Genomic DNA, 14,165 nt, shown 5'->3' on the forward strand with positions numbered 1-14,165 from the left:
GCCACTTCAATCAGTGTAGATGAAGGGGAGGAGACAGGTTAAAGAAAGATTTTCAAGCCTTAAGATAATTGAGACATGGATTGTGTATGTGTGCCATTCAGAGGGTGAATGGGCAAGACAAAATATTTAAGTGCCTTTGAATGTGGTGTGGTAGTAGGTGCCAGGCCAAGAACCGCAACGCTGCTGAGTTTTTCACGCTCAACAGTTTCCCGTGTGTATCAAGAATGGTCCACCACCCAAAGGACACCCAGCCAACTTGACCCAACTGTGGGAAGCATTGGAGTCAACATGGCCCAGCATCCCTGTGGAACGCTTTCGACACCTTGTAGAGTCCATGACCCGACGAATTGAGGCTGTTCTGAGAGCAAAAGGGGGTGCAACTCAATAGGAAGGTGTTCCTAATGTTTTGTACACTCAGTGTTACCCTCGGTTTGTTGTAATTTGTGTTCTGAATATCGTACATGGTTCGACAAAGGTAATAGATAGATAAATAGCTATCATGTTTGTGCATAATAGGCTAGTGTAGTAGGCACAGCATATAGGAACTGCTCCACAGAATGAGGAGGGGGAGAGTCGTGACAGGGAGATAGGGACGATACATCTGACTGATCATTCTGCTCTGCACAGTTCAATGAAAGGTCATTGTTTCAGCGCTGGGATGTCAGCGTGCTATTCACCTTCAGATTATCACACAGGCGTTTGTCAAGCAGAGGCAACAAATGATACATGAACTGCACATGCACAACTCTAACAGTGTTCTTCAACCCTGCTCCTGGAGAGTGATCGTGTGCACACTTTTGTTTTAGCCCAGCACTAACACACCTGATTTAACAAATCATCAAGCCTTTTTTTTTTGCTGAAAGAGTGGTGTAAGTCCTGGTTTGATCAAAACCCTGCATACATACGCTACTGCTGCTCTCTAGGTCCAGGACTAGCAGGAGTGAAGAACACTGCAGTAGAATGTTGATTACTATGGCATCTCCATGGGGTCTAGGCCTGCAAGTCACCTTTCCAGATCTCCATGTGCCGCTCCACTGGCGCATAACTGAAGCTGATATATGGGACTGCAATTGCAGAGTGGTATTTATTTGCTTGGGCCTCGCACGCTTCACATATACACATATGCTCTCTAGATGTCCTCAGAAGTTTCTATTTTCTTCTAGAACACAAAAGAAATCAATGAAACCTTTTGTTTTCCAGTTACTTTGAAAGAGACGCTCCTGATTCTAATTCCACTCCATGCAGCTCTTCTCTAATCTATAGGAATGTGTCTGCAGTATATCTGTAGTCATAGGTCAAAGAGTAAGGAGTGATTGCACAAGATAGTATTTCGCTCAATAGAAGACTTCTCTCTCTCCCCTCTCCCCTGACCCCTCTCTTTCACTCTGTCTCCTTCATGTCCTTCTCTCTCAGTCCCCCTCACTCCCTTGCTTCCTCTGTCCTCCCCCTACCCTCTCTCTCAGCTGAACTGTGGTATTAGACTGATGGCCAGTATATCTTCTTCCTCCTCCCCCTCTCCTCCAAATGTTTCCCCTTCCCTCTCCCACCCCCTTTTGAACGGTGTTATCGGCTTGATGGCCAGTGTTGTAGCGTTAATTGATTCTAGCGCGGCTTGCAATTCTGTGTCTGTGGCAGAGCCTTCCTCCGCTGGGGAACAGTAGATTAACTACTGACACTAGATCCATCACACAGAGGTGAGGAGGAGAGGAGAGAGGGAGGAGAAATGGAGAGGAAGGAAAGGAGAGGAGAGGGGTAGAAGAGAACAGGAGGGGGCGAGGAGAGGAAAGGGAGAAATATAGAGGGGGAGAGGAGGGGAGGGGAGAGGAGGGGAGGAACGTAGACTGGGAAGAAGAGAGGAGCAAGGGGAAGAGGAGAAAGGAGAGATGCAACTGGGGAGATAACACTGCATCCTCTCTTTAAACCCGGAAGGGGTGGGATACATGGGAGGATAATAATCTGTGTAATGTTCTCTGCAGTGCTTTCAATGGGTTTGTCAGAGAGGGCTGTCATTTCAGTGTTGTGGAAAAAGGTGTTCCCTGGTTGGCTACGATAGCTCAGTGTATGCACATTCAACATTTGCACCTTACAGTTTAGTAGGTACTTCATAGAGAAATGCAGCCTAGTTCTTATATCACCTGATCCAAATTATTACCAAAACTAGACTATTTGGAAAAGGATTTCGATAATAGTAGAAAATAACACACTGCTAACATACAAGACGTGTCTTTCCTTGGCAATAACATTTTCCGACACAGATTACAGAGTAAATCAACACACCAGCCCAGACGTACCTTGGCCATGGCCTGTGAGTTGTTGAGAGTCTCTGAAAGGCGTGGGTAGGTGTAGGAGCTGTAGGGGTGTGCCTGAGGGGGACTCTTAAAGGCCCCGCTGGCCCCGTAGGGCACGTTGGGCTCCTGGAGGCCGGACCCCGACCTGGAGCGCTGTCTGACGGCCGGCGTGGGGCTGGTCTGCATCACGTACGACGACTTGGGCCTCTTCTCGTACTCACCTCTGGACACGCCGCTGTGGCTCCACTCGCTGTCTGGGTAGTTGATTTGCTCGCTGTGCAGCGAGGTGCGAGACGGCGTCCCCACCATCGACGCGTCCCGGTAGTCCTGACTGGACGAGCCGCCTACGGACGCCCGGTAGTACCCCCCTGTCGTGGACCCGGCAGACCCCCCTCCGCTGCCCACCCCGGACCCAGAGCCCACCTCGTCGGCCAAGCGCGCCCCCGCCACCTTGCTCTCCAAGTACGTGTGGTAGTCCGGAGGCAGCTTGGCGTAATCGGTCTTCTGAGGCATGGCATCGGGGTAGAAGGGAACGCGGGTGGCGTGGGTGAGGTGGCCATTCTGTTTGGGGAAGCGGTAGTGTCTCCCCACGGCCCAGTCCCCATCTAGAGCGAAGCCTTTACCGTCCTTCCCGTAGGGCTCCAGTGAGAAGTCCCTGCTGGAGGTGTCCAGGTCACAGGAGTAGCGGGAGTAATAGTGGCTGAAGCCGTTCTCCTCAGGGGCGTTGGGGTGGGGGTGTGGAGGGTGGTGGGAGGGGGGTTTGGGGGCCCCGGACCCGGCCTGGTGGGGGCCCGTAAGGCTCTCTTTACGCAGGGAGTTGGAACGTGTCACAGAGATGCTGTCGAACTCCTCCAGGAGACCATTGATGGACGTGTCCTTCGGGGGCCGGTTCCCTCGAACGATGGTCTGGGGAACAGACAGTAAACACACAGTTAACTTACTGTCGCTACGCATCGCAGTGAGGGAACCATAGAAATAGAATGGAATAGGAAGGTCCATTCTAGTAATTATATTTCTATGAAAGGAACTACCTGCCCATGCACAGTAGATGGATAACAAGTAGCCATGATGATACACTCCTGTCTTCAAAGGAAATATCTGTACTATCAATGGAAATATGAATAGTAATTTTTCCATTGATTTACATTCCACTGAGGTGCTGTGTATTATGTTTTCTGTGATAAAATGAAAATGAGAGAAGTGAATGCCTACTTCTCTTATAGCAACAATAGGCATCTCCACACTGCCTGGTCTCATAGATTAGACATAACCTAGTAAACATAAATCCAGGACACACAAAGGAGTATGATATGTTACATTTGGTATGGTTCCATAAGACAGAAGGTCACTTAAGGCAAAAATGAAATTAGGGTGGTTAGTTGGGGTGGATGGATGAGCATATAATGCGAACGTCTAGAAATTCAAAGGTTGGGTGCTCGATTCGCATCGTGGACAACTTTAGCATTTTAACTAATTAGCAACTTTGCAACTACCTACTACTTTTTAGCTACTTTGCAACTACTTAGCATGTTAGCGAACCCTTCCCCTAACCCTAACCTTAACCCTTTAACTTAACTCCTAACCCTAACCTTAACCTTAACCCTAACCTTAACCCTAACCTTAAACCCTAACCTTAATCCCTAGCCTAGCTAACGTTAGACACCTAGCTAACGTTAGTGTTAGCCACCTAGCCACCTAGCTAATGTTAGCCACAACCAATTGGAATTTGTAACATTTCATATGTTTTTCAAATTCGTAACATATTGTACTAATTGGAGTGTCCCGGATGTACATGTACTATGTTACGTCTACCCCTTGAGTCCAAGTTGCTCTACAACCCCCAGTGTGAGTTTTTTAATACAGTCAGAATGGATGGAGAAAGGATGAAAAGAGCTACCCTGAAATGTGAGAAGAGGAGAAAGCAAAAGGTACACGTACACACACGCACACGCACACACACACACACACCACACACTGCTGCTTAAAACCCCTAATGCAGCTGAAACAACAGCAGCATTGCTCATCCCATCCTACCCACGGTAAGCTCTTTACACGGCTGAGTCAGAGAGGGCTGTGTGTGGGGTGTGTGCGGTCGCAGTGTGTGTATGTGTGTACACAAAACAGATCTCTGTGAGGGGAATCAAAGCCCTGTGTGTCTCTGCCTTCAGAGGATCAAAACAATGTGAGGTAAAAACATGAGGGTTAGGGCGACAGAGGATGACACAGCTATTCTCTCTCTCTCTCTCTCTCTCTCTCTCTCTCTCTCTCTCTCTCTCTCTCCTCCCTACTTGGCTTTTGAAGGAGATGTAAAAGGACAATGCTTCAGGATGTCCAAACATGATGCTCTATATTCTATAGTTAATGCATTGTGCCTTGTTCATTTAACCGTTTTCAGAGGTTTATACATCTAACGGTGTAGCATCAGCACATCAACAGACACACAGGACAACCCACTCCCCTGTCTGTCACCTAATTGCTACATAGTACACACTGTATGTCATCAACTGTCACGTGCAGTGCTGTGAAAAAGTATTTACACGCTTTCTGATTTTCTTTCTTTTTGCATATTCTTTATACTGAATGTTTTCACATCTTCAACCAAAACCTCATATTAGATAAAGGGAACCTGAGTTTACAAATAACAAAAAAAAAAATACTTATGTTATTTATTTCATAAACAAAGTTATGTAACACCCTGTGTGAAAAAGTAATTGCCCTCTTACACTCAATAACTGGTTGTGCCACCTTTAGCTGCAATGACGCCAACCAAACTTGGGTGTTACATAACTTTGCTTATAAAATAAATGAAATAATTATGTAATTGTTGTGTTATATGTTCACTCAGGTTCCCTTGATCTAATATTAGGTTTTGGTTGCGGATCTGATAACATTCAGTATCAAAAATATGCAAAAGTAGAGAAAATTAGAAAGGGGTCAAATACTTTTGCATAGCACTTTACATCCCAGACTGTAGGGGGTTGTGTCTGGACAGTACTGTTAGAAATCTATCATGTTTTGGACAGAAACTTTAGAATCAATTTGTTTTCAATTCAAGAGATGAATTGTAATTCAAATTCAGGAATTCAAATGTATAATTTTTTTGGGAAGGCTAAAGTTAAACATGAACACTCACTAATTCAATTGGCAGGGAGCACTGGAGAGTGTCAATTATTTAATAAAACATTAACCTTGTTTGGTTGAAAATCAATAACCTGCGTATAGGAGACAGAGAGAGGGAGAGGAAAGAGAGCGGGTGAGAGAGAGTGAGAGAGAGAAAGCGAGAGAGAGACACGCGCAAGGTTAATTGTGTGCCAAATCACTGTCAACATCACGTAAAGTCGGTGCTGGAAATCTTCCCATTATTTTGAATTAAGGGCTGATAGTTTGGAGTACCTAGCTCTCTCTCTCCCTCTCTCTCTCCCTTCTTATTGCCTTCGGAGCGGTGGTTATTCGCAATGTCTTGTGGCGGTGGTGACAGCAGCCATATTTCAGCGCGCTGAGTCTCTGTCCCATCCGCCGGTGATAAGCTGTAATAGATCACCTGGATTCACCTGGTCAGTCTGTGTTATGGAAAGAGCATTGGAAATGTTTTGTACACTCAGTGTATTTCTGTTTGCTCAATGTACGCACTGGGAGAGAGGAGTGAGGAGAAGGTAGGGCAGGGGGAAAGGGAAGGAGGAAGAGGAAAAGGGAGGAGAGAAGTGGAGGCAAGACAATGAGGGGAGAGGAGCGGGCAGGACAGGGAGACAGGGGAGCCCGAGAGTGGTGTGGTGGTGAGGGGAGGACAGGGAGACAGGGGAGCCCGAGAGTGGTGTGGTGGTGAGGGGAGGACAGGGAGACAGGGGAGCCCGAGAGCGGTGTGGTGGTGAGGGGAGGACAGGGAGACAGGGGAGCCCGAGAGCGGTGTGGTGGTGAGGGGAGGACAGGGAGACAGGGGAGCCCGAGAGCGGTGTGGTGGTGAGGGGAGGACAGGGAGACAGGGGAGCCCGAGAGTGGTGTGGTGGTGAGGGAGGACAGGGAGACAGGGAGCCCGGGTTGTGGTGGTGAGGGGAGGACAGGGAGACAGGGGAGCCGGGGTGTGGTGGTGAGGGGAGCGAGCGGGGAGCCGAGAGCGGTGTGGGGGGAGGACAGGGAGACAGGGGAGCCCGAGAGCGGTGTGGTGGTGAGGGGAGGACAGGGAGACAGGGGAGCCCGAGAGTGGTGTGGTGGTGAGGGGAGGACAGGGAGACAGGGGAGCCTGAGAGTGGTGTGGTGGTGAGGGGAGGACAGGGAGACAGGGGAGCCCGAGAGTGGTGTGGTGGTGAGGTGAGGACAGGGGATGGGGGTATGAAAAATGAGGCTCATTGGGAGATAAGGGGGATTAACCTTGGAGGTAATGAAGGAGGGGAGAGAGGGAAGAGAGGAGAAGGAGGGAGAAATGGAGGGATGAGGGGGGGGGGGGTTAATGAGGTTGCCTCTGGGTAACTCTTGGCTATAACCCTGTTTGAGAGCCTACGGTTCACTGGCCACAGCCCTGCGACCATCACACACACACACACACACACACACACACACACACACACCACCCTCCTCTCCAAGGCGTTCCTCTCAACCATTCTTTATTTCATTCTTCATCTCAATGGGAGCTCCTGGTTGCATACAAATTGGGGTCATGTAATTCTTGTCATATACTGGATTCTTGTCATACTGTATATTCCTAGTGGGTACATACTGACACAGGTGTGTCTCATCCTCCGCCCCCTCGTCTCCGTTTGTCACACACTGATGCACTGCACCTACAGTACACACACTGTCCCCAACATCTCCTCCACAACCGTCTCACACACCCTCACACCCTCACACTCAACACACTGTACCTCAGGGGCCACTGGAAAACAACACTAAAACACAATTTGGACATGTTTTGTTGGTTTGATCCTAATTATGATGACGCAAATTACTCATATGAGGCGTATTACTCATATAAAACTCTCTTCCAATATCTCAAAGCCCTCCTCCCTCCTTCCCTCCTCCCTCCTCCCTCTCTCCTCCCTCCTTCCTCCCTCCTCCCTCCTTCCTCCCTCCTTCTTCCCTCCTCCCTCCTTCCTCCCTCCCTCCTCCCTCCCTCCCTCCCTCCCTCCCTCCCTCCCTCCCTCCCTCCTCCCTCCTTCCTCCCTCCTTCCTCCCTCCTCCCTCCTCCCTCTCTACACTCATCTTTGTCTTTCTCTCTTTCTCACTGAGGGCTTTTTTCTGTCACGACTTACACAGCAGAGAATACACACACACAGACACACACACAGACACACACACAGACACACACACAGTGTAGTAGCGTATCAGTAAACAATCTCTGGACTGTAGTGTATTCGTTGCATTGTTTGTGAGATAATGTCAAAAGGCCCTTGAGACCCGGGACAAATAACCCTCTTACGACTCTCCTTCATGGCTCCCTACTGTATCATTGATCTAATGAGGGACAAATTACGCTGCAAATTATGCTTTAAAGGAACCTTTTGCATAACTAGAGAACAAGAGATGTTGACACAAAAATAGTATTTGATAGGAGCAGGACACCTTATGATCACATTATGTACAAGTTCCCTTCATTTAGAATCGTGTAGCTCAGTTGGTAGAGCATGGCGCTTGCAACGCCAGGGTTGTGGGTTCGTTTCCCACGGGGGGCCAGTATGAAAAAGTATGAAAATGTATGCACTCACTAACTGTAAGTCGCTCTTGATAAGAGCGTCTGCTAAATGACTAAAATGTAAATATAAAAAATGTGCTTATAAGGTTTGACAAACCTTTCTCCCAAAGTATTTTTCAAACATAATAAAGCATACGTAATGGTGCTTCAGGCCTTTGTGTTATTGTGATGCTATGTTAGTAAGTAGTGTATTTCAACCCCTGTATGTCACACCATTCTGTATGCTTGCTCAACATCTTCCTCTACTCTTCTGTACAGTAGCCTGAGGACGTTTACTCCTCTAGCTCCCTCTACAGGTCATTGGTGGTAACAAGAATTGTCTGACTGACTGACTGTCCAGGACAGGGTGCAGGGCCAGGACAAGATCACGGTGTGTGCTATGGATGAGTCCTACCAGATGACCCGGGAGAGGATTTCTCCGGTGGAGAAGGAGATCTGGAGCCACTCGGCCATCAAGATTAAATCAGGGGACACACATAAGGGTAAGACTAACTCCAGGGGCCACATAAGGGTAAGACTAACTCCAGGGGCCACATAACGCAGTAAGACTAAGGATGCATCCCAAATGGCACCATATTCCCTATATAGTGTACTATTTTTGACCAGAGTCCTATATAATTCAAACCCTGCTCAGACACAGCGTCCCAGTGTTGATGTAGCATACAGTACATGATCCTAGCCTAGGTTATTATGCCCCCTACTGGTTTGTAACAGTAATGCAGCTCAAATTCATGTTTAAAGTTTTTTGGGCGTATAACAGGAAACACATGGTATACACAGTGGGAAATGGGAGGAGCCACTGTTGCATGTAATCTTTGCATGAATGAAAGGGCACAGCACACAAAACCACTCCAGGTAGGCACAGATCTAGGATCAGCTAACTCTCCCTAAATCCTAACCTCATCCAAACTCAAACTGACCTTAGATGAGTGTCTTGGGTTAACTTTATCCTACTCCATTTTTACAAAATGACACAACAAGTACATTGTGCGGCTCTTGAAACAGTATTAAATTGTGGTTAAGATTGAGTTTCTGAGAACATGATGTGTTTATTAGAGACATGGTTTTGGAAAAGCTCCATGATTAATGTTGGCAGAGGCTGACCTCTTTCCTCAGGGCGTGCTGCCTGTTAGTTAATAACCTTCATCTTACATTCCCCAATCCCCTCATTAAAAGAGCTTTTGGTTAAAGCAGCTAATAACTAATCACCACCATCATCATCATCATGCTCTTATGGAATAGTGGTGAGACGCAACACCATTAGAACTCAAAATATTGGAAGAATACTCTTCTCAGAATTCTACTATTATAGAAATATAATCAAAAATCACTTGCGTTGAAGGGAGGGGGGGGGGAGAGAATAAGAGAGGTATGTGAGGTGATGTTCAAATCAAAATCAAATCTAATCTAACTTTACTGGTCACGTACACCGTATTGCAGATGTTATCGCAGATGCAGCAAAATGCTTATGTTTCTAGCTCCAACAGTGCATCAATATCTAGCAATACAATGACAATGCACACATAATCCAAAAGTTGTAAAAAAGAACACGAAATTAAGACATATCAGAACGAGCAATGTCAGTCTGGAATGTGAATATATATGTATGTGAATGGTGTGTATTGACAAGATAGACAGTATGTAATAGAAAAGTTGTGTTTGGCAGTAGTTATATAGGGTGAGCCATGACTAGAATACAGTATATAGGCTTACATATAAAGTGGGTAAAACAGTATGTAAACATCATTAAAGTTACCAATGTTCAATGACTATGCTGCGCTGTTTGTTGCTACTTGGCTACCTGCCAAACTTTTCGCTTTTTACTTTTAATAATCGTTTAATCAAACTCTGTATTTAACACATTTACCAACATCTTAGTTTTGTCCTCATTCAATTTTTTCTCCCCGGACACTTTATCTGGACATGGATCTGCAGGACCTCCACCAGCCAAAAAAGCTAAGTAACATTATGCTTTCTAATCGCAGTCGCTCATAATATGCAGGAGAACTATCGCTTTAAGGTGAGGATAGCCGAGTTGCAAGCCTGGCTTCAGACGCAATCATTAAGCAAGGGCAATTTAAGTGTAGGACAGGATGAAACAGCATCTGTACCACCAGTAAATACAGGTAGTAGTGTTAATCCCCCCACACAATTTTCTCACGGCTTCTGGAAAGAAACGCTGTCGGCATGCTCAACCAGTGTCGCTCATTCAGCGGATTGAAACGTTCACTTGGTTTTTCCCACTAAGCAACGAATCGGAGTCTGAGCCCGAGCATTCTCGGGTTTCTCCTCCACCCGCTCTGATAAATTGAAATCCCTAGTCATTGGCGACTCCATTACCCGCAATATTAGAATTAAAAATAATCATCCAGCGATCATACATAGTTTACCAGGGGGCAGGGCTACCAATGTAAAGGCTAATCCTAAAATGGTGCTTTCTGAAGCTAAAACTGGCAAGTGTAGAGAGTATAGGGATATTGTTATCCATGTCGGCACCAACAATGTTAGGATGAAACAGTCAGTGGTCACCAAGCGCAACATAGTTTCTGGTGTAACTTAGCCAGAATGATGTGTCGACATCAAGTAATTCTCTCTGGCCCCCTCCCAGTGAGGGGGAGTGATGAGATCTACAGTAGACTCCCACAACTCAATCGCTGGTTGAAAACTGTTTGCTGCCCCTCCCAAAATATTGAATTTGTAGATAATTGGCCCTCTCTCTGGGACTCGCACACAAACAGGACCAAGCCTGGCCTGCTTAGGAGTGATGGACTCCATCCTAGCTGGAGGGGTGCTCTGATCTTATCTATCAAATAGACAGGGCTCTAACTCCTCCAGCTCCACAATGAGATATGGTGCAGGCCAGGCAGCAGGCTGTTAGTCAGCCTGCCAGCATAGTGGAGTCTGCCCCTAGCACAGTCAGTGTAGTCAGCTCCGTTTTCCCTATTAAGACCATGTCTGTCCCTCGATCTAGATCGGGCAAAACTAAACATTGCGTTGTTCGCTTTAGCAATCTCACTGGAATAAAAACCTCCTCCATTCGTAATTTTTGAAAGAGATTGTGATAATACCTTACATCTCAAAATAGGACTACTTAATGTTAGATCCCTCACTACCAAGGAAGTCATTTTCAATGAACTAATCACTGATCATAAACTTGATGTGATTGGCCTGACTGAAACATGGCTTAAGGCCTGATGAATGTACTGCTTTAAATGAGGCCTCTCCTCCTGGTTAAACTAGTGACCATTTCCCCCGCGCATCACATAAAGGTGAATGTGTTGCTAACATTTATGATCGCAAATGTCAATTTATGAAAGAAAATGACTGTGTTTTCATTTTTTGAGAGTCATGAAATCTATGCAGCCTACTCAATCGCTTTTTTAAAGTTACTGTTACAGGCTTCCTGGGCCATATACAGCGTTCCCCACTGAGTTCCCTTAATTCCTATTGGACCTCGTAGTCATGGCAGAAAATATTTGAATTTTTGGTGACTTCAATATTCACATGGAGGTCCACAGACCCACTTCAAAAGGCTTTTGGAGCCGAAAAGATCATGATCATTATAAAACAAATTACGGACTCCTCTTTGAATCTGTATATTTCTTCAAAAATCTTTTGTCCCGAGTATGCACAGAACTGCCTGGACCTTGGATCAATGGAGACACTCAAGTTTTTTAATCCTGTATCTCTCGACATATTCACGAAAATAGTAATGGCCTCTAAACCTTCCAGCTGTCTACTGGACCCTATTCCAACTAAACTACTGAAAGAGCTACTTCCTGTGCTTGGCCCTCCATAACAAACGTCTCCCTATCCTTCGGATGTGTACCAAACTCACTAAAAGTGGCAGTAATAAAGCCTCTCCTTAAAAAGCCAAACCTTGACCTTGAATTTTTTTTACAAACTAATCGGCCTATATTGAATCTCCCATTCCTCTCAAAATGTTAATGATGGTGGATTGATGGATTTCCACATTTTTAGTTACATTTTTTTCCAAGACTACACCCCCATATGCCATGTCTTGAAATATGCAGACAGACGGATTAAAAGTAAGTTTACATTGTAATACTTCTGACAGCCAACTTTCTAGCTCCGTCCATAACTTTTGGACTTAATAGCATTCCCAGAAAGCATGGATTATTGAGTCATTGTTAGTTTTACACTGAAGACATGACTCTGCCATTGTGCTGTAGAATTTGTGAATTTTGTCTCACTGCCTTCCTGAAGACATATAATGCATACAAAACGCTCCAGTCTTGTTTTTTCGACTCCATCGTAGTACTGAGACCACATTTGTGACGGTGGTAAATGACCGTTTAATGGCGTAAGACCAAGTCTTTGCGTCTGTCCTCGTGCTCCTAGACCTTAGTACCGCTTTTGACACCATCGATCACCACATTCTTTTGGAGAGATTGGAAACCCTAATTGGTCTACACGGACAAGTTCTTGCCTGGTTTAGATCTTATCTTATCAGTTCATCTCTGTGGATGGTTTGTCCTCTGACAAATCAATGGTATGTTTCGGTGTTCCTAAAGGTTCTGTTCTAGGACCACTATTGTTTTCACTATACTGTATATGCTACCTCTTTGTGATGTCATTCGGAAACACAATGTAAACTTTCACTGCTATGTAGACGACACACAGCTGTACATTTAGATGAAATTCTGAAGCCCCAGAATTGCCTACCCTGGCAGCCTGTGTTTCAGACATAATGAAGTGGATGACGGCAAATGTTTTACCTTTAACCTCGGACAAAACGGAGATGCTAGTTCTAGGTCCCAAGAAACAAAGAGATCTGCTGATGGATCTGACAATGAATCTCGATGGTTGTACAGTTATCTCAAATAAAACTGTGAAGGGCCTCTGAGTTACTCTGGACCCTGATCTCTGTTTTGACTAACATATCCCAAATATTTCAAGAGCAGTCTTTTTCCATCTTCGTAACATTGTAAAACATTTTTTAAAAAAGATTATGCAGAAAAGCTAATCCATGTGATATCAAAATCAAAAGTAACATTGAAAAATAGCCATCAATATATAAACAAAGAATCCCAAACACCAAACATAATGTTCATAAATCGGAGTGCAGTGCAATGGCAATTGCGTCGTCCGTGGATCTGTTGGGGCGGTATGCAAATTGTAGTGGGGCTAGGGTGTCGGGTAAGGTGGAGGTGATATGATCCTTAACAAGACTCTCAAAGCACTTCATGATGACAGAAGTGAGTGCTACACGGTGATAGTCATTTAGTTCAGTTACCTTCTTTCTTGGGTATGGGAACAATGGTGGACATCTTGAAGCAAGTGATGACAACAGACTGGGATAGGGAGAGATTGAATATGTCCGTAAAATTAGAGCCAGCTTGTCTGCACATGTTCTGAGGATGCGGCTGGGATGCCATCTGGGCCGGCAGCCTTGCGAGGGTTAACTCGGTTGAATGTCTTACTCACGTCAGCCACGGATATTGGGAGCACACAGTCCCCATAAGCGGCAGCGGCCCACGTTGGCGGCTTGGTGTTGTTTTCCTCGAAGTAAGCGAAGAAGGTGTTTAGCTTGTCCGGAAGCAAGGGGTCATGTCCCTGCCACATGCGTCTCGTGTCTGAGTCGTTCGATTGCGACTCAACTTTGTCCCTGTACTGTTGTTTTGCCTTTTTGATTGCCTTATGGAGGTCATAGCTGGTCTGTTTATACACGTCCATGTTCCCAGTCACCTTGCTGTGGTTAAATGTGGTGGTTCGCGCTTTCAGTTTTGCATGAATGTTGCCATCTATCCATGGTTTTTGGTTTGGATAAGTTCAAATCGTCACAGTGGAACAACATCCTCTATGCCCTTCCTGAATAACCCAGTCACAGAGTCAGTGCATACATCGATACTATTCCCAGAAGCATTCCGGAACATTTGCCAATCCGTGTGATCAAAACAGTCTTGAAGCATAGATTCCGATTGGTCAGACCAACGTTGAACTGTCCTTACCACGGGTGCTTCCTGCTTAAGTTTCTGCTTATAGGCGAGAGGAGCAGGATGGAGGCGTGATCTGATTTACCAAAGGGAGAGCAGAGGAGGGCTTTGTAGCTGTCCCGGAAGGGAGAGTAACAACGTTCAAGCATGTTCTCTCAGCGTGTAGCACAGGAGATGCTTTGATAGAATTTTGGGAGCATTTTCTTCAGATTTCCTTTATATGCGGTTTCCAGTTAG

At 45.8% G+C, this 14,165-nt stretch overlaps 1 protein-coding gene across 5 annotated transcripts in view; it reads right to left on the reverse strand.

Annotated features, from left to right (window-relative positions):
* The window catches only part of LOC121552308 (serine/threonine-protein kinase PAK 5-like), a 91,081-nt gene that overhangs the window by 21,572 nt on the left and 55,344 nt on the right, over window positions 1-14,165 (reverse strand). For all 5 annotated transcript variants that reach the window (XM_045211322.1, XM_045211323.1, XM_045211321.1 and 2 more), the window contains one exon: window positions 2,292-3,194. In XM_045211322.1, the coding sequence (XP_045067257.1) occupies window positions 2,292-3,194 (903 nt within the window). The remainder of the gene's footprint in view (window positions 1-2,291; window positions 3,195-14,165) is intronic.

Source organism: Coregonus clupeaformis, chromosome 36 (genome assembly GCF_020615455.1).
Source record: "Coregonus clupeaformis isolate EN_2021a chromosome 36, ASM2061545v1, whole genome shotgun sequence".
Lineage (NCBI taxonomy): Eukaryota > Metazoa > Chordata > Actinopteri > Salmoniformes > Salmonidae > Coregonus > Coregonus clupeaformis.